Source organism: Telmatherina bonti (assembly GCF_933228915.1).
Source record: "Telmatherina bonti genome assembly, chromosome: 18".
Lineage (NCBI taxonomy): Eukaryota > Metazoa > Chordata > Actinopteri > Atheriniformes > Telmatherinidae > Telmatherina > Telmatherina bonti.
Genome location: NC_136616.1, coordinates 10,564,647 through 10,585,964, shown reverse-complemented (window position 1 = coordinate 10,585,964; position 21,318 = coordinate 10,564,647). Strand labels below are relative to the sequence as shown.

The 21,318-nt window shown below is 42.0% G+C and overlaps 2 protein-coding genes across 3 annotated transcripts; both read left to right on the top strand.

The window, feature by feature from the left end:
* Positions 1-1,660: 1,660 nt before the first annotated feature.
* On the top strand, positions 1,661-12,823 carry senp3b (SUMO specific peptidase 3b). 2 transcript variants are annotated; one of them, XM_079257571.1, is made up of 12 exons: positions 1,661-1,773; positions 3,248-3,373; positions 3,475-4,167; positions 4,269-4,379; positions 4,455-4,566; positions 5,500-5,647; positions 7,095-7,142; positions 7,545-7,622; positions 10,188-10,325; positions 11,468-11,551; positions 11,655-11,705; positions 11,890-12,823. In XM_079257571.1, the coding sequence occupies exons 2-12, from the start codon at positions 3,286-3,288 to the stop codon at positions 11,998-12,000; spliced, it is 1,662 nt and encodes a 553-aa protein (XP_079113697.1). In that variant the 5' UTR covers positions 1,661-1,773; positions 3,248-3,285; the 3' UTR covers positions 12,001-12,823. The 2 variants fall into 2 exon arrangements, with proteins under 2 accessions (XP_079113697.1, XP_079113696.1); XM_079257570.1 differs by having other exon boundaries at positions 3,248-3,388.
* Positions 12,824-13,857: 1,034 nt separating this feature from the next.
* eif4a1a (eukaryotic translation initiation factor 4A1A) lies at positions 13,858-20,312 on the top strand. The gene is made up of 11 exons (XM_079257574.1): positions 13,858-13,927; positions 15,074-15,116; positions 15,535-15,667; positions 15,742-15,881; positions 15,968-16,136; positions 16,664-16,773; positions 17,109-17,252; positions 18,395-18,532; positions 18,607-18,696; positions 19,053-19,132; positions 20,120-20,312. Exons 1-11 carry the CDS (start codon positions 13,905-13,907, stop codon positions 20,262-20,264), a joined length of 1,215 nt encoding a protein of 404 aa, XP_079113700.1. The 5' UTR covers positions 13,858-13,904; the 3' UTR covers positions 20,265-20,312.
* Positions 20,313-21,318: the final 1,006 nt, after the last annotated feature.

The following is a 21,318-nucleotide window of genomic DNA, read 5'->3' as shown; positions in this document are numbered from 1 at the left end:
TTCTTGTCAAAATATCTTGAATAGGATAATTTCCCATGGTCCATCTGTCAATCTTTCAAGGCACACCAGTGTGCCACAGCACAGTGGTAGAAAGACATTGATCTAAAGGTCAGATTGGTTTGGTTCAAAACCAGATGTTAATGAGCCAGAGAAGAAGTGATGATAAAAACATGATGAAATACAGTAAAATGACAGTGCCGCTTTTCATTCAATACTTGAACATGAATATCTTCACAGTTGTACTTGTGAGGACCTACTTCCTCATTACGGGATCAGGAAATTCCATCTTCCTGGAAAGGGAATATCAGGATGGTTCTCTGCTGCCACCAAGAGGAATCTTACTGGAACTGTAAGAAATTCTCTCATCCTACTCAACATTTCGTTTCATAAACCTATTGGTGGGCGTACTCACCTACGCTCTGCTTCATACAAGGGAACTCTATCTATCTACCTATCTATCTATCTATCTATCTATCTATCTATCTATCTATCTATCTATCTATCTGTCTGTCTGTCTGTCTGTCTGTCTGTGTATCCGTCTATCTGTCCAACTTCAACTGTGAGGTTTTAAATCTATCTGATTTTTGTGGTGTTTAAACTTTTTGTTATTATAATTTTTCATACATGTACCTTTTTTATTTTATTCTAGTGAAGTTTAAATACATGTGTCCTCAAGTGCTGGTCTCAAAAGCCGCAACTAAATTTCATTCATGTGTTCACTTCTAGTGTGTATTTTGAATGACAATAACAAAGCTGTTTCCATTCATTCATCCATCCATCCATCCATCCATCCATCCTTCCATCCGTGTAACTTCATCGATGTAGGCAGCAGAGCCTATTCCATCTGATATCAGGTGAAATACGTTGTGCACCCTGCCAGCCAGGCCAGTAGTCCATCATAGAGACAACTCGCCACTACCATATATATATATATATATATATATATATATATATATATATATATATATATATATATATATCCATGATGTATAACTGACATAAAGGAAAATTCTTGATAAACTCACTTTTGGGATCAGTAGGGTTTTAAAATGTTTTTCCTTCTCGCTCTATTTGCCTCTCTGACTGAATGTACTTTCCATAGACTGTATATAAAATGTATATTCTGAATAAGTATATACACTGTAATGTATAAACAGTGCATTATACACTGTATAACTGTATATTCATACATACATACATACATACATGCATACATACACATACATATGTTTAGAAGTGTGTTTTTATTGTTGCATCTTTATCCTTCCCCGTGAAGGATGTGAAGTGTAGAGATACTTCTTTTTTTCAACACCACCCATCCTTCCTCATGTCATGTTCTCTTCATTTATAAGGCAGCACTGGTAAAAACTGGCTGCAGGGCCTACGTTTCAGTTTCGTTCTGTAAACTTGTCAGATGTAAATGTCTGTATGTCAAACCTTGGACGAGCTGGCTTGAACCTTGAGTTTCCCATCGGTGATAAAAAAAAAAAAAAAAAAAAAAAGGATTTTTGATTTGATTGATTTGATTTGATATACAGTCTATGGCACTTTCACATTGTTTTGCTCTGGTCCAGCAGGTGGCGCTGGGGAGCTGCTGTATTCCTGCTGTCATGACCACCGAAGAAGAAAAAGGGCGACATCTGGCTGTTCCACACCTGATTTAATTGAATGAGAGCTAACAATACTACAGATTAGTGTCGGTTCGGTTTCAGATAAAATAAAACAACCTAACAAACATATCCACTATTCAGTCAGGAAATCTGCCCCTAAAGGGTAAGCTTTCAAACCTCACATGCAAAAACCTTATGCATGCACGCGCCGGTTGTTTGGTTTAGTTGTTGCTAGCATGCTAATCCTGCTTCATACAGTTAGCGGCTAGCAGCTAACATACTAACGCGAACAGATTAGAAGAAAACTGAGGATTTCCGGGTTTTAACTAAATGCATATTGTGTCTCGTGGTAGAGCAGCGCTTTTAGGGTTCAGTCGTGTGAAATTTAACATTTAACACGCAGAATGAGGAGTGTTGAAGCGGAATCTGTGAGACTGGCGGCCGCTGTTTTAGTAGCTTTAGCATAGGTATTTCCTGAAACATGAACTATGAGCTGGTTTACCTCAACTATCAAAGGCTGCTTTACATTATTCTGCACTTTACATGGTAACTATGGTCGGTGTTCACTTTTTTATGGAGCTGTGTAATCCTGTTTTTAGCGGAGGAGGGAGATCGTGTCAGGCTCTCGCGCACATGGCCATCAGAAACTTGGATTCTGGATTCAGACTATGTTTAGTCTAAACTATTCTTCTGTACACAAACTATTTGTTTATAATACTTCAACATGTGGCTGATGAGCGGTTTTCTGTGACATTTTTGGTAGAGATCTTTGCAGAGTGTTGACATTAACCTGATTTTGACCTGCTGCAGCCACATTGAAGGCACTGATGGGAAATCTTACCTCTGATCAGCCACTCAGATGCTCCTGATATTTATTTCCTAACATGATTCTTGATAATTTAATTCTTCAATTATTCACATTTTAGCTTTGAAGTGTCAATGAATGACTTTTAAACTAGCTGTGGTTTATATCAGTAGTGGTTGAAAACATAAGTTTTTATCTTGCAACTCACGGGAAAGTTCCAGTTTGATGTTTATACAGGAGTTAGATTGAGGTTGCATCAGTTGCCTGTCGTAAATCAAAGTTATGGTAAGACTGACCAGTTTCAGATGTTTTTAATCTCAATAAACATCCATTTATGTGCATTGAGGGATGTTTTTCAGATTGACATGAGAAACTCAGCTTTTCTGAAATGCTCCTTTTATATATTACTGACCTGTTGCCAATTAATCTGACTTCTCAAATGCTCCTCCAGATGTTTTTTATTTGTATTTACTTTTCCAACCTTATTGTGCCCTTGTTCCAACTTTTTTCAGATGTGTTGCTGCCATTTTTTACATGATCCCAACTATTTGTGTTAAATTCAAATTAAGACCGTAATCATTGGTATGACCTAAGTTTATTGTAGTGTCTGCCGTGACGTTCTGTCGACCTATAAGATGTGACATGTCTGGTACTGCATTAGAAAACAAACTGGAATGCTGAGTCAGAGGTGGCGACGTTTGGATTTAAAGGACCCATATTGTACATTTTTCAATGTGTGTTACACCAAAATCAGCCCTGGTCCTTAATTTCTGTCGAGAGAAGGTGTGTCTGACTGCACAGACTAACCCAGGAGGTCTTTTCCTGTCTCCAGGTGACGAGCTGGCGCAGGTGGTGGGTTGTCCGTGGACCATGCGAGACAGTGGCGGTAGCCTGACCCAGAACCGCTGGCAGGGAGACCTGGGACTGACTGCTGTGGGCCAGGACAACACAGGAGGAGGTGGGAGCTTTAAAGGTAGCTACAGGCTGGTAAACATCTGTTTGCTAAACCCTGAAAGTCTGAATCCAGCTGACTGGAGGATTCTCCATGTCTGTGTTTAGGTGGGATCCCTGGAGACCACCACCTCATCGACCCGGTGTCGGGCCACAGTGTGTCCAGCCCCATGCACCTCAGGCTTGGACAGAAAGACAAACTATGGACAAGAGAGTTTGTAGATGAGGAGGAGGACGACGATGAGGAGGAAGGAACTGGCTGCGTGGAGACAGTAGGTGATGAAGAAGTAAACAATCTGTATTCAGAAGATCTGGAATTTCAGGGTAAGGGCTGGGATGGGAATGATGCTGATGACGACGAGGAGGAGGGGGAAGAAGAGATGGATGAGGTCGAAGACCAAGAGAAAGTGGAGTGGGCTGTCCCAGATCTCAGGCCAGACTCTGCTCATCAGCATCCTCCACAGCAGCACCAGCATCATGGATCACCGCTGAAGGCCCTGAGAGAGGACGACATGTTCTCCCCACCTGAAGGAAGAGACTTGTTCCGGTCCCACCTCAGCAGGTACCGGGCCTTGAAGAGGCTCCAGAGACTCCGGTCCCACGGGGGCCTCGGAGTCCGCCTTGCCCAGCACTGGAAGAACTGGCGCCAGAGGGCCCGCTGGATATGTTCCCAGGGGCCCCAGTGGAGTCGGCGAGGACAGAAGAACAGGCAGTATGACAAGGAAAGGAAGCGGCGTCAGCTGTCTCTGTACAGTGATGAAGAGGAGGAGGACAGCAACGAAGAGCAGTTCTCCTACAAAGGTACCACTTTTTGGTTCTGGCTGCAAACAGATCGCCGGTGCTGTCGGTACCAGTACTGATCCAAAACCAGAAGGTTAACCATGATTGTGTGTCTGTGGTAGATAAACAGATAAACGGACCTTCCTCGGACAGACAGGACAGAGGAAGACTGGACATGGACTTCAAACCAGCAGAAGTATCTCTCAGTGAGGAACACACCAGCTGTGTGACGGGTAGATAACAGCAAACGTCTTAATGAGGACGGAAGCAGTGAAGGTGGCGTCCATCTAACTCCCCTCTGTTCACAGGTATTCTTGAAGAATCTCTGCAGCAGTACGGCAGTTTGATTCCCGTCCACGTGGAGGATATTATAGAGAAACTTCAGGACATCTTCAGTGAGAGCTTCTCTCAGCCTCACAGGTTGGTTTGATCCAGTTTATGGGAACATTTACTGGTTGAATCTTTCTGGAAGTTACCTTGCTTAACCGAGATATTCCTACTGGAACAGACTGGGTTTCTACTGGGAGTGGGTTCCTACTGAGACTGGGCTTCTACTGGGAGTTGGTTCCTGCTGGGACAGACTGGGTTTCTACTGGGAGTGGGTTCCTACTGAAACTGGGTTCCCACTGGGAGTTGGTTCCTGCTGAGACAGACTGGGTTTCTACTGGGAGTTGGTTCTTACTGGGACAGACTGGGTTTCTACTGGGAGTTGGTTCCTACTGAGACTGGGCTTCTACTGGGAGTTGGTTCCTACTGAGACTGGGCTTCTACTGGGAGTGGGTTCCTACTGAGACTGGGCTTCTACTGGGAGTTGGTTCCTGCTGGGACAGACTGGGTTTCTACTGGGAGTGGGTTCCTACTGAAACTGGGTTCCCACTGGGAGTTGGTTCCTGCTGAGACTGGGTTCCCACTGGGAGTTGGTTCCTGCTGAGACAGACTGGGTTTCTACTGGGAGTTGGTTCTTACTGGGACAGACTGGGTTTCTACTGGGAGTTGGTTCCTGTTGAGACAGACTGGGTTTCTACTGGGAGTTGGTTCCAATTGGAAATGGATTCCTCTGGTCCAGCAGTAAAACCATCTTTCGATCTGGATTCCTCTGGTCAAGCTGTGTAACCAGGTCTGGAATCAGGAGGTCTTAGCAGGTCCAGATGGAGAGGTCATGTCCAGTATCTGAAGATGATTCCATGGTGTGGATCATTTCTGATCTGGTTTTCATGTGGTTGAGGTTCATCAGGATTTTTTATGGATTTTATACATTTTATATGAAGCTTTATTGAATCTTCCTGAAATGACCAATTATGGAAACACAGATTTCTAAGTCGCTAATGAATGTCTGTCTGTCTTTTTAATTAGGAAGGCAATGGTTCAACATCTCATTCAGTCCTTCCAGCGTTCATCAGGCACAGCAGTCGCTAAAACATTCAGAGTCAACTACAAGAGACATGTGTTGACAATGGATGACCTGGGAACTCTGTATGGACAGAACTGGCTCAATGATCAGGTAAAGTGTGAAAGCATGGCGATCCACTTGGAAACAAACCATTAAAATATCAGTGCGGTAATCTAGGTCAGAAGAACAGCTTTGTTTGGGGAGCCTGACTCGGCTCCTTAGAAAAATGGAGGGAATCAACATTTTGAATGATGGTATAACATGTTAAAGAATTTATATATAACAAAATTTTAGTTTTATCTGTAAAGAATGATGGCGAACACGAGGAGGGTCAGACTCAGGTTTCACTTTTGAGGTCATTCTGATATTCAGTGCATTGGACCAGTCTAATAACTATAAACAATGAAAATGACAGATTTTCCCCAAAGAAGTGCAACTATGTTATAAAGAGGTTTACATTTAAAGGGATACCGTGTAATTTTTGGCCTCTAGAGAGGCTAAACCTGTAATTTCCAACAGGCCACACAACAGTCACAGAATGAAACGGTCTGTAACCTTTGGCACAACTCATGTCAATAACTTGTTATGAAAACATCAGCACTGGGCCTCAGGTTATAGGACATTCCAGTAGTTCTACTTCCTATTGAACAGCGAATGAAAACCATAAAACTAAACCAAGCCGTAATTTCTGGGCTATAGCCTCTACACAATTTGAATCCTGCAGCCTAAAAACAACGATGAGCCAAATGTATGGATTTTTACTGGCTGATGAGTTGTTTTGCGCTTCATGCACGTACCGTCGTCATGGAAAACAAGAGAAATGCATGAAATACATGTAGGGGATAAATGTTGCTGTTGAATCAGGAAATAGAGCTGCTGTGCACTCGGTGGAGATGCAGCTAACATTCGGATTCTTTCTGTAGCCTGAAAATTACGGTAACTGTTCTGATACTTCTTTGATATTTACAAATATTGTAGGAAATGTATTTATTGCATGCAAAGCAACCAAACTTGCACAAAGTGTTTAAGCAGTCAGTTAGCTTTGGTTTCTACCCTGGAAACTTCAGCTAGCCACATTTAGCTTCTACTAAACAGTAAAATAAAGACGGAGACATAATGCAATATTCTGCAGTTCATCAGACACTTACTGCCATGGTTTTGAATAAACGCTGCCTGAAAGATATGAAAAAGTTCATCACATTTTGGTACGTCCAGGATTACAACATTTCTCATGCACCTATGCAGGAAATCTGCACGGCAACTTTTAATAATCTTGCTTTTAATGATCTTAATCTGATTTATAATTTTATTATGATCTTTGCTGTTTGTGCTGATGTCTCTTTCAAAACACCCATCATTTCTTTTGATGTTTTTATGTAAAGCACTTTGACTTGTTTTCTACCTGAAACTTGCTTCACATAAAGACTTGCCTTTACCAGAGTTGGATAAAATGCAAAGTTTACAATATTAATGAAGAATAAACATTTAAATCAAAATATTATTAATGTAGCAAAGATGGAAACATATATCACCATAAGATGTTCCGTTTTGCGTCCAGGTGATGAACATGTACGGTGACCTGGTCATGGACTCTGTTCCGGAGAAGGTAAGAAAACAAGACAGGAAATTGTCAGACATCTTTTCGTTTTCCACTGAAGTCGAAACCAGGGATGCTCATCACCTAACCCATGTGGACATGATAGTCTCTCCTTTCATCCACATCACACAAAGTCCAAACCAGAAGCTTTTCCTGTCATCATTATCTTTCCATCTGTGTCTGTTAGTGATGATTAAACAAGGATGGAAGAAAATAAGATGTATTCGAGACCATTACTAGTCCAAATATGTCAAGAAGGCCACAAATTGTTCTCCATAAAACCCTAACTAAACACGGTGACAGGAACAGGAAGTTACAGTCTGTATACAAATTAATGTGGGTCAGGAAAAATGATGCATCTCTGGAAACGAATCAGTTCCCTGCCTTACAGTTTCTTACTGTCCTCCCCAGGTCCACTTTTTCAACAGCTTCTTTTATGATAAGCTAAGGACTAAAGGATATGAAGGAGTTAAACGATGGACAAAAAATGTAAGTAGAACTCTGGATGTTCTCCAGGAGTGTCATTTTATAAAACATTGTCTGACTTGAGCATAAAAGTATACATATGTATACACCCAAAAGATGGAAATGACGGACGCCAAAATTAAACAAAACATGTGGATGGGCTCCTACAAGCAATTTCCCCTCTAAAAATCACACATTCGGCTCAACGCTTTCATACAAAATTCTGCCTGTTCTGCCTGCTACGCGCCCACATTCAGCCACATATGGTCACCGCGAAGCACAAAATGTGCGTTTACAGCAGATATGTGTTGTTTCATGGGTAACAATGACAAAGACGCACAATTTCACTGAGGCAGAAACGGATGTGTTTGTGAGGGAGGGTTGATGGCCACGGTAGTGGTTTGACAAATAAAAGGAGGTGTTGTGAGTAGCCGGTCCCCAGCACCGGTACGCCAACCAAGCACGTGGCATGTCTGGAGGACGGGTGCTGACGAATCTCGTTCTGCGAGAGCAAAGAGTAACAACTGATGGGTTGAAAACGTTAAGTCATTTGTGCGCCGTTTGACCTCTCAAACATATTAGTAGAACTTGTTAGAAATGAACCATACAATGGACGACATCCTCACGGAGACATGTTGGAAATTCCTCTTTTCTTGGAGGTCGTCCGTCTGAAACTTGTTCCATCCTCCATGAGAAGCAAGAACTGAGTTCTTGTTCTTGAAGTACAAGAAAAAACTTCTTTTTTGTCAGGTCCATACATCCTCCACGAGAAGCACGTCTGCAGCGGGGAGGGATCACTGCGGGGGGCGATGTCTGCTTTTATGTGCAATGAGCCAGGTTGTTACCTCCACCAAGGACGTTATGTTTTTACCGTCGTCTTTGTGCTCAAGATAGTTCAAAAGGTTACGGACGGATTTTTATGAAAATTTCAAGAGTTGTTGGAAATGTGAAAATGAAGAACTGATTATATTTTAGTGGTGATCCGGATCATCGTTTGGATCCAGGAATGTTTTAAAAGGATTCTTTAACATTGTGCTTGGCGGAGGTTTCCGCTCTCTGTGTGCTTTTCTAGTTTCATATTTAACCAGCAACTTTGTCCGCGGCAGGGTGGGTCGTGCACGCAGCTGGGTCCGAGTGTTTTAATGCCACATGTAAAAATGTTCGTACTTTCTCACCACCTCGATCAGCTGTTTTAGCAAAGCAATCTGTTTTACCTGCAACAGCAAAAACGTGGAAGCAGCAACTCCGCTTCATGCCTTCTCCATGTTAACCACGTCCACCTCACACGTCCGACCAATAATACTATACTTCTCAGATCCCCGCAAGAAAAAAGTGCCAGCCGGATGTGTTAAGAACTTCAAACACGTCCGCGAGAACAAAACGACGTAATTTTCTTCTCGGAGCCTCGAGAACAAGAAAAAAGTTCTGGCTTCTCATGGAGGATGGAACAAGCTTGAGGCAGAGGGCAGCCAGGAAGGATATGGAGGCCATGCCTCAGTGCCACATTGTGCAGTACACCACATGCCTTCATGATTTTGCACACCTTTGGATGATATGAGCCCCCCATGGCTATTGTGCCACTAAATTTGTCAGGCACATGTTAGAAACATACAAATTACACATTACCAGAATGCACATGCTTTTTTAATTACATACAATGGACCTCCTGTAGAAATATGGGTGCAGTTAATTGATTATGTTTGGAAAACCAGACATTGTTACAAACTACCTGTTAATGTTGGCCTGTTCCTCCACAGTGTAGGAAGATCTGACGCATCTAGTCGTCATACTAACAGTGTCATTGAGGACACTTAGTTAAATGGTTCTCCAACAACTTGTCATCTTCTGCACCTGCCTGGTAATGAGCCATTGATTTGGGTCAGATGTGTCTCAGCGGGGAAACACTAAAACCTGCAGGATGGTAGCTCTCGAGGGCTGGAGTTAGAGACGCAGTTAAAGATGCATCTAAAAGTAGCAGAATAGTAGATCTCAAGGACCAGACTTCAGCACCTCTTTACAGCAATCAGTCTGATTGTCTCACATGTTCTCACAGTTTATGTTGATCTGTTGCACATCACCCCTGATGATCAGGATAATGTCTCCTTAGAAAGCTGTGATGAAATGTATGGACGTTGGAAAATTTAAGTTGACTAATAAGCCTTTTTTAAATTTATTTAAACAGTCCTGATAATTAGTTACGGCCTCCCAGCGCAAGCACTGCTGGTTTGAATGCCTGTGGTAAAGTTTGCCTTTGAACAAAGTTTGATATGGAATGAAACTCAATGTCTGAGAGGAATCATGATGCAGAATGGCTTCAGTTCACCACCTCGCCATGTGTCTGAGTTTGTGTCAGAGTTTGCACACATTCTCCAATTATGTTAGTTTTTTATCAGTCCCAACCTTTTGAGTGGAAAGTGGCAAACGCCAGTTTAAGGTCCCTTTGGATGCATCTATGTCGGGTTTTCTTTAAGGTTCACAATGTGAAGGACATGATGATAATGAACTAATTGATTTGCAAAGCTGAATCTGTAACCAAGAGTAACTTTAACTGAACCTGAATGTTTACCTCATTCTCTCCTGTCGGGTCAGGTTGACATCTTTCAGAAGGATCTGTTGTTGATTCCCATCCACCTGGAAGTCCACTGGTCACTGGTCAGTGTTGACATTCCACGTCGAGCCATTACATACTTTGACTCCCAGCGAACCCTCAACAGGCGCTGCCCAAAGGTAGGACTGGATCCGTGTTCTCCTCACTGGCTGATCAGTTTAAAAAAAAAAAAAAAAAAAAAAAAAAAAAACTTTTAAAGACCTCCTCCACAAAGAATTGGGTCACAGTGCTGGTTTAATATGGATAGGAGGTCCTAAACAGGGTAGGACTGCATTTATACTCAATGTTTTCCCAGAACAAGCACATCTTGTGCTACAAGACACATTCTACCATCTCTGAACAGGACTACGAACTATGTATAGCATACTTATATCTGGATCGCCACAGGCGAACCTTAACCATGAGCTCCTACATTTATGGCGTTTTGCCACGATACAGTTTTACTGAGTTTTTAATGCTGCTGTTGACGCCTTCTCCTCGACATGGGTGGAGAAAGTTTTGTCCGTGTGCGATGTGGACACTATTCCCTTAACATGGGAGAGATTGATCAGTCTCACCTTGACATGAGCAGAATTGGTGGTGCGGTGTAGACGGTACCAGATCAGCATGAATGAAATCAGTCATGTCAGGGTGCGATGCACACGGTATCTCCTCGACTTGGCCAAGACTAGTCATGTCAGGGCGTAGAGCTGCATGTCTTTTTCTTTTTTAATTGATTTGATTTTTTTTTTTTGTATGTTTGTAACGTCCTTTAAGTTTACGACGACTTCAACTTGTTCTAGAAACAATTTTTTTTAAAAAAAGGTCTTTTGCTCTCTGCAGAATTTATTGATACCAGATTTTTTTAAAAAAAAGGTCTTTTGCTCTCTGCAGAATTTATTGATACCAGATTTTAGAAAAAAATGATTGTTAGTAATTTCCTTTTGTCCAACTAACAAATAGAAGCAACCAACTAAAGATGTCAGGTTAACTGAGTCGCTTTATTCATTTAACAGAAGAGAAAATCCTTTATTTCAGCCAATAAACTGAGCATCACATTAACATGAACAACCGCCGTTGTGATTTTTCTCTTTTTTTTTTTTTTTTGAGTGTTGCTCTGATTGGCCAGTACGCGGTACATCTCAAGTCACTTCCAGATGTTTACACTTCTGTTTGTTCTTCAGAACAAGTCCTGCTTCACAAATTCCTCTTTAAGCTTTCCTTCACCTTGTTGAAAATGTTTTGCAGGCTGTTCTGTAAAATGTATTTTCTTTGATTCCAGCATATTTTCAAGTATCTTCAAGCTGAAGCCATCAAAAAAAACCAACAAGACTTTTTGAGTGGGTGGAAAGGCTTTTTTAAAATGGTAATTCCCTGTCATGTCCATCCTGTAATGTTGAGTAAAGTCTGTGATTCAGTGGCAGGCTGATGATCCGATTGATGACAGCACTGTTCATGATGTGTTTCAGAACGTGGGTCGCCAGAACAACGACAGTGACTGTGGAGCTTTTGTACTCCAGGTGATTTTTTTTTTTTTTTTTTTAATGTTTGTAGAGAAATATGTTCAGGAGGACTTGGGTCCATGTTGGGCCCATTTCCAGCTTCAGGGTCTGACTTCTGTGACTTTTTCCAGTAATCATGTCTGTTAAGATGTTACTGCTTTCACTTTTCCTGACCTTGAACGTTTCCTCCATTTTCCTGCAGTACTGCAAGTGCCTGGCGCATGGGCAGCCGTTCAGTTTTGGGCAGCAGGATATGCCCCGGCTCCGACGGCAAATGTACAAAGAACTGTGTCACTGTAAGCTCACTCTGTGACCTGAGGGCACCCCCACCCCGACCTTTCCAACATGGAGTCACAACATAATACAGAAAGACGATGGGATGGAAAAAGAAAAGGTTTTCTCTTTGCCAACACCGAGAGAAATGACTTCTGCCATATTGGATGTCATCATTTCCGTTTGATTAGTCAGTTTCTGCCTCCTCTCTTCATCCTGGAAGATGTTTGAGTTTTCATGTCTGTAATTTACTGTGATTCACACAGGTCAAGGTTTCATGTTGCGAATGTGCTAAATTCTCCATCCTGTCAAAGTCCTCTTTTATTTCTTTTTTCCTGAATGGGAACATGAACAATGTTAAGAGGAAATGTGATGAATATCTGTGCAGGTAGGTGACATAATGGTTCACGCCGGTGGTAACACCTCAGGTGACCCTACAGGCGGCGATGTGGACGTTGCTTTGTGGATGGATTATCAGCATAGAACAATGCCACATTTCCTTAAGTATGCTCTCTAAGTTTCCATCACTATTTGGAGGTCATAGATAACACTGCCGGTGTTCCTGAAGGAAATCAGGCTTTTCATCCACATTTTGGCCTTGTCTGGGATAAACCTGCTCCATCATTCAGATGGGATCTGGTCTGTGGATCGCAGCTCAAATCTTTACATTTATCTTTTTCATGTGTTTTCTTGCTGTCAGTATATGTGGTGATATGCTTATTGCTTTAAACAAAATGGTGTTAAAAGGATGACTGTGTTATTTTGGAATAAGTACAGAACATGTTCTGTTTAGTATTTCTTTAAAAAAGAAAGGAGAAAAAAAAAAAAAAAGAAGCCATTTTTGGTAAGGACCATGACAGCTACACAACTGGCACAGTATGTCCACCATGGAGTTACAGTGCTTTCATTTTTTTTATAATTAAAAATAATTTTAAAAATCTTTCAGTTCTTCATTATTTTTATCTGAGTGGTGACAACAGATTGTTTTCTATATCTTCAGCAATGCATTATGGTTGCTAAAAATAAAAAAATCTGGCAAATATATGGTGTAATTTATTAACCCTGAGGGAGGAAGATGTAATCAGGGCAACATCCTGCAGCAGGGGAATACCTGGGACTGTTCTCTGTGATTTCAGCTTGTTTAGGGACATTCTGTTACTGGAACTTCAGTCCAGCTCTCCTGAGGTATTCAGGTCCATTTTATAGACTTTATATTTTCCTTACCTTCATACACTACAACAGGAATTTTTTTCCGTCCTGCATGATGGGAAGTCTTATGAGATCTTACCTGCTGACAAGTGAAAATCTTATTTAATTGTTTTTATCCAACAACTAGTACAGTGATGAAACTAAGCTTTAAATCAGTAGAGACTTTTATTTTGGAAGAAAAAAGAAAAAATCCAGTTACTAAGCTTTGCAATGCTTTGCATTGTTGGAAATGGTTTCTCTGCAACAAAGAATAAGATGATCAGGTTTAGTAATAAGTGCAAAACAACACAGATTATTGTTCTATTTTTCATCACTACTGAAAAGTACATGCAGGTTTTAAAACAACTTGTGTAAGTTTCACATAAAACTAAATTTTACATTTAACAAAGCTGTCGTGGAAACTACTGGGATTTTATGTTCAATGAAAAATTTTATAATTGTAGTTATCCTTGCTGCTTGCATATTTTCATTTCAGGAATTGTGTACACTATTACGTGCAGAATCAAAGGAAATACAGTTCATTTAATTGCATGACGAGCTCCATTGCATCTGCGTCTTTAAAGGAAAATGCTGTCAGTCCCGCCCTTCTTTTTACATACGCGATATATAACAGCCAATCATAATGATCGTGGGCGAGGTCTCAGCTGAATGACAGTCGTCTCCTCCAATGAAAATGCCTGGTGATCAGTTCAGCGTATAAAAGACATTCTTGCCTCAGTTTCTTTCTTTGGAATAATGTCGGCTGAATATGATAACAGGTGAGTTCGTTTACAGCTGTTATTTCAGCGGAAATCAACATGTTTTGCCTCCAGTTCATTAGATAAAGTAAGAGTTTGTCGGTGTAGACCATTTTGAGGAAACGGATATTCAGGTATTTCTGGACCTGACGAGCAGTTAGGCCCGTTTGGACTCCAGACGTTTAGGAATAAATAAAAAAAACAACAACAAAAAACATGACAGATTTGATGTAAGTCTGAATTTCATGGGATTTGCGGTTTATTTCGGGGACAGGCATGATAGCCGCTGTTCATCCGGAGCATGGCCGGGTGAACAGAACCGGTAGCCGGCGCCTTGCGCAGCACGTGAGCAGGTCGGGCCTTTACTCGTTATGAAGTTACTCGTTATTAAATCTAAACTGGATCCGATCTGGTCGGAAAAAACCCTGCTGGGTTGTTTAAAAGAAAACCCAGACTCGAGTTTTACTGTTTGAGACTCGTCAAATGGCGATAATACAGCGACACTTGTACTTCCGTTATAAGGCCACATGGCGACCGGCAGGACGAGCAAGGCTAATGGCGGCAGCGGCTCGGTGTCCTTTCCCCCTCCTATTTCTCTCTCTAATCCATGTATGACCAGAGTTCGCTTTGGGTGCCTAGACAACAGCTTTGTTTGTCTGTTTGAACCTTCACACTTCCCCCTGACCGGGTGGTTTCAGTCGATGGCGACCAGGCCTGAGCTAACTGCTAGCAGGCCGCGGCTAGCTCTGTTGGCTCCTCTTTATTCTCCCGCTTTAAGTCCTGGAAATGTCCCTAAAATCCCATCGGCTCGATTAAATAGGTCCAGAAAATGACAAAATGTTGTCTGCTCAGTTTTTCACGTGGTTGTGAGTGGGTTTCTTTTTCGTGTCTTAATCTGAGAAAGGGAAATCTTTTTAAATGAGCTGAAATGGCGGATTTGGGAGTCAGCTCCGCAATATGTGGATTTATGTTTATCATGTTAATCACTTCCATTAAACTGTAGAAACAGTAATGGTGAGATGTAAGCATTACCTGTCGAAAACATGTTTTCTGGAGTGAATAGAGCTGGATTGTCCAGTTGTTTGCTGATGTGGCATGGAAAACTGTGGCTTCCATGGAAAACTGGCTTTCATTGAATAATGACAGCAAGTGTTTTGTCTTTTCCAGAGACAATGGCCCAGAGGGCATGGAGCCAGATGGCATCATTGAGGTGAGTCCACTTTACCTTTTCAGTCAAGATAATGCTCATCCATTCATACAATCTATGGAAATATTTTCAGTGTTAAAAACGTAAAATTTCACACCAAGTGTCTGATTTATGGAGGTGATGTCAGAATATTAGTGTGACGGTGTAAACATGATATGAAGCTTCTTCCAGTAACATCTGATGCAAAGTTTTCAGGATTTTTACACCTTTTTTTTTCTTTTTTTTTTTTTTTTTAACATTGTCACATGATGTTCTGGAGCTGTAATAGAGAAACTGGTTGGATATCACCATCTTCTGGTGTCAGAGGTGTACTACCAGATAGATGTTGTTCATGTCAATATGCTTTAAATATCGACTTTTGTGGTGTAAATAAAAAAGGCAATGTTAAAGTGTCTGACTTGGTTCTGTCTCCACTCTGCAGAGCAATTGGAACCAGATCGTGGACAGTTTTGATGAGATGAACCTGCGTGAGGCTCTTCTCAGGGGAATTTATGCCTATGGTTTTGAGAAGCCTTCTGCTATCCAGCAAAGAGCCATTATCCCTTGTATCAAGGGTAAGTAAAGGAGCTAAAGCAAATCAGAAGACAGGAAGTTCCGCTTGGGATTAATGATATTTTTCTTCTGTCAGGTTACGATGTGATTGCTCAGGCCCAGTCTGGAACTGGGAAGACCGCCACCTTTGCCATTTCCATCCTGCAGCAGGTTGATGTGGAACTAAAAGGCACTCAGGCTCTGGTTCTTGCTCCCACCAGGGAGCTGGCCCAGCAGGTAAGATCCCACTTTGACATGATGGCGTGATAGTGGCACATTTGCACTTGAGCACTTTTAACTTTCTTTCCATTGGTTTCTCTAAGATCCAGAAGGTGGTTCTGGCTCTGGGTGACTACATGGGAGCAAGCTGCTACGCCTGCATTGGAGGCACCAACATCCGCAGTGAGGTCCAGAAGCTACAGGCTGAGGCCCCTCACATTGTGGTGGGGACCCCCGGACGAGTCTTTGACATGTTGAGTCGCAAAAACCTCTGTAAGTTTTCAACTTGTGTTCAGTACTTTACTGTGTACCAATACGTAGATCTGTGGGCTGGGTGGTTCTGTTGGGTTCCTGGTCTGAAGACATTGAAGGCATGCGTTGTAAGTCCCTTACAACAAAAAGAAAGGAAGTGAGCAGAACCGTCACATCTCAGACCCCCAGACCCAGTCGGTTTAAGTGACTGGTTGTGTGAGTTTAGACCAACCAGTCTGTTACTGGTATATTTGGTCAGTGTGTTAGTAGCCAGATAATGGTGGTACTGGTCTGTACAGTGATGAGATCCATGCGTGTCAGCTGACTCTGAGACCTCCTGCTGTGGTGGTAATCTGGTCAACGTTCTGCTGGCTGGGTTTTTCCAGACAGCAGGAACTCAGAGGAATGATCTTACATCCATGGTTCTGAGTACGGCATTGGTTCTGCACATACCAGCACCCGTTTGGTTTCACTTCAGTCCAGTTAGTTTTCTGACGTGCATGATTAGTTTGGGAAACCGGAACTCTGCTGACTTGATGATTTTCCAGCTCCCAAGTACATCAAGATGTTTGTGCTTGACGAGGCCGACGAGATGCTGAGTCGAGGATTTAAGGACCAGATCTACGAGATCTTCCAGAAACTCTCGAGCAACACACAGGTCAGAGGAAGATGTTAACTTCTAACTTTTAAAACCAGAACAAACTTCTTATTCTGAAGAGAAAATGATTTGACATGAGTTTCTGGACCAACTGATGAATCTTCCTAAATATTCACAACCTCATGGGAATGTTGTCCATCTTTGCTTCATAAATGTCATAGTGTGAATAAACCGGATAAATCTGAGAGCTGGGGATTATTTTGAGTCTCGACAGTAGTCACTTACCCGTCCAGCTGACGTTTATATCAGCAGTAAAACAGATTTCAAGCTTCTCTATGGATTTTTATCTTAATGAACGTTTTAGTCCTGGTCCTACTTGGTTTTCTGGTCTTCAGGTCGTCCTGCTGTCAGCCACCATGCCAGCTGATGTTCTGGAGGTCACCAAGAAGTTCATGCGAGACCCAATCCGCATCCTGGTGAAGAAAGAGGAGCTGACTTTGGAGGGCATCCGTCAGTTCTACATCAACGTGGAAAAAGAGGTGAGATCCAGTCAGACCATGATAAACCCGAGCATCACTTTTCACCAGTTTCTGAAGAACGATGGTGTGCGGTTGAGAGAGAGAGAGAGAGAGAGCTCCATTTTTACGACCTACAGAAGTTTTACAAGCATTTATATCCCATGCAGGAGGCTTTATATTCACAAGGGATCCATGGTAGCACCATTATTTATCACATTTTCCTAATATAAATGGATGAAAAACACTACAGCGTTAACAGATGTCTGTTTTGACCTGGAGGTTATGAAACCTCTTCCTGTTTAACTTTCCACCAATCTGAGCATTGAAGGCAATGTCTGATCAGGATCAGCCAGTGAGAAGTCTGGAAAAGCAACCTTATTCCTACCATAGGGGACCATTTTATATAAAGCCAAGATGGTTTTGATGCAGAGTGGTGCCAGAAACCAGCTGAGTGGATCTTATGAAGGTATTTTAATTGTAAGATAATTGCCTGTGAAGTGCAAAACACAACTGGAGAAAAGTGTAAAAAAGTAAATGCTTTCTGTTGTGCATATTATTAAATGCCACCTAGTGTTTTTTGTTTTGTTTTTTTTTTTTCCTCCCATAAGCCAGGAGTTCAGAGAGGTGTGTATCTGCTGATACAATATGCATCCCAATACAATATGTAGCGACTATATCGGTAGGAGAATCAAGACAATATGTTGGATTTTTTTTTTTTTTGCACGTAGTAAACACTGAACGCTGTTGCATGTTTGACATCAACCTACTGAATAAGAACAGAGGATCTACATTTCACTGCAGAATAAATGAAAACACTGATCTTTATGTACAAGATGTGGCCGATTCTATCTTCATCATTCATTTGATCAGCATTGAGTGCTTTTGAAACTGTCAGACAAAATATTTCTATTTTCTTACAAACCTAGAATAAACACATGGTTTGTTTTTTATTGGCCTTTTAAGGGTGTGTGTGTTAATACACTAATTTTAGTCTCGTAATCTGATTTGCTGAGGCTGTTCTGAGAAGGTCTGGATGTTTAGCGTTGAGCTTCTACATAGTTTACATTTAAAAAAGCAGAATAAAGGTTGGAGTATTCAGGATTAAATAAGTCAAGGAACAACACGAAACTGGATGAAGGTCTGACTGGTCCTTCTGTCTGCAGGAGTGGAAGCTGGACACTTTGTGCGACCTGTACGAGACCCTGACCATCACCCAGGCAGTCATCTTCATCAACACCAGGAGGAAAGTGGACTGGCTGACTGAGAAGATGCATGCCAGAGACTTCACCGTTTCTGCTTTGGTGAGGAGACGTTCTGACTGAGCCGCTGGGTCTGCAGGAGGTCTTGAGTCTAAACTGGCCTGTTTTTCTTCCAGCATGGAGACATGGACCAGAAGGAGAGGGACTTGATCATGAGGGAATTCCGCTCTGGTTCCAGTCGGGTCCTGATTACCACTGACCTGCTGGTAAGTTCATCTGGTTTAGGCAGACATCATGGATGAAGTAGCATTCCACACATCAGACATTGGGAACCAGTCAAACTGGGAGTCTTTGGAACCAGTTTGGCTGATTTTGGATGTTCTGTGGTCCAAGGTTCCCTCTCCTACCATCTGCTGTGTTGGTGAAGGACTGAATGTTCCTTGGTAGAGAAACTTGCTGCCCTCCACTGTAGTCTGGTCTAAGTACTGGATTCACAACTAAATGGCAGCTCACACTGATGACAAATCTGCTTCAGATTGACCCAGAATACCTCCACAAAGCTTTAACATGGAGTCTTATCAGCCCATACTGGTTTCTGTAATCCAGTATCTTTCTCTTTCAGGCCAGAGGCATCGACGTTCAGCAGGTGTCCCTGGTCATTAACTATGACCTGCCAACCAACAGAGAGAACTACATCCACAGGTAAGGCTGCACTGGTTCTATTCTGGTCTCGCAGGGTCTTGAGTGGGAATTGACTGAACTGACTGGGATCAGACCATTCATCTATTGGCCTGAAGCCACATGCTGATGACTGGTTTAAATTACAGCTGCTCAACATGTCGTCTGAGCTTCGTCATTACAATGCACATGCGTGCAATTGTTGCAGTGTCGGAGGCAAAAGTTCAGTTTGGCTTCATTTCCACTTTCAAGTCATGTCTGAGTTTAAATGGAGAACGTTCTGTTGGTCTTGTCTTAAGACATTTTTAATAAAAGGAGCTGATTGGTTTCATCAGACTTCATGGATAAGTAAACCTGCCCATAATCTGCTTAGCAGTGAAACTTTATAGCATGCAGTCTAATGATCAGCTGTCTGTCCTCATCAGTTTCAAGGGTACCTGACACACAGGTTTTACCATTTATGGTAAAATGATTTTATTTTGCACATCAGGACATGGTACAATAGCACAAAATGCAGACAAAAACCACACTTATAAACAAATGGACTGAAGATCAGTGCCAGTTAATTTTCATCAGGATGGAAGGACTTGCAGCATGATTGGTGTTTTTCTTTCCCCCAAGCCATCTGTCTAAAATCCGTGTTCTTCTCCTCATTGTGTTCAGACTGACAAGGGTTTTAGCGGAGGGCTCTGTCTGGTTTAGGTCTGCTGTAACTGGTACAACTAGTCTGTGTTAGCAGCCAGGTGTGGGAGAACTGGTCTGTATGGTGATGAGATCCATGCGTGTCAGCTGACTCTGAGATCTCCTGCTGTTGTGGTGATCCGGTCAACGTTCTGCTGACTGGGTTTTTCCAGACAGCAGGAACTCTGAGGAATGATCTTACATCCATGGTTCTGAGTACGGCACATGAACCAGCGCTGGTTTACAGCTTGAGATTTTACCGTTTTACATGTTTGAAGGATGATGGCGACTGAAACTGGTGTGGTCATCTGACTTTTTTTTTGTTTCCAGGATCGGTCGCGGAGGCCGTTTTGGAAGGAAGGGTGTAGCCATCAACATGGTGACGGAGGACGACAAGCGGACCCTGAGAGATATTGAAACGTTCTACAACACCACCATTGAGGAGATGCCCATGAACGTGGCAGATCTGATCTAGAAGATTCCTCATGTCCTTATTGTTTTAGAAGTAAAATCTTGTTTCTGAGCTGAATTCCTCCATGACTGTACCTTCTACACCCAAACATCTCGGCGTGTTTTTAGCCCATCTTGAAAGGAGAACTTCCTGGACTGGTTCTGGCTTCATAACAGCAGCTGAATCGAACCCCAGCTGCCTCGACATTTTAACAGGACACTGATTGAAATTTTTAGAGCTGTTGCTAAACTGCAGAATGCTAACACCACCGTGATGCTAACAGAAGAGATGGCATCGTTCCAGTATTTCAGTTCCAGTTGGACTGATCCAATAAATACCAGTATGATAAATCCATGACCCAGTGAGTCGCCAGTATCACTTCCAAGGCTTCGGTGCCATTTCTTTTCTTTTCTTTTTTTTTTTTTTCTTCTTTCCTTTCTCTCCCCAACACACATTTTTCTTCAGTCATTTTTTGGGTGGGTGGGTGGGTGGGAGTGAGGGAGGGGGGGGTTGACGGACCTAAATGGACCAAACTACATATGATTAGTACTCCACGTCACCAAATGATCTGAGCTCATTATTAAAATGCTTTCATCATGGGATTTGAGGTTTTTTTTTTTTTTTTTTTTTTTTTCCTCCTGCCGAAATGACTATGAATTGTTAACCTTTTTTGAGACGCTGTTTCAAGTTTTCTACATTGGATTCTGTAAAGTATTTATTTTAATGGTCTTACAAATAAAAAGGTTTCTCCATTTAACAGTAAACTGTTCTGACTTGATTGGGATGAAGCAAAAAAAAAGTCATTTAGCTGCTGGACCAGTGTCAGTAACCAGACCAGATAATAATTGGACCTGGGTCAAACGGTTAAGGTTCAGCCATCTGATCTCAGGTGGGCGGAACCACTAAAACAGCAGCTTAATATGACTTTCTTTTTTGTACAAAGTACAGATCATTTAGACATCTTTTAAATAAACCATCTGTCCATAAACTGACATTTCTATGGAAATTGTCAACAGCACGTTGGCATATTGGTAAGCACTGTGGCCTCCCAGCAAGAAGGTTACTGGCTTGAGCCTTA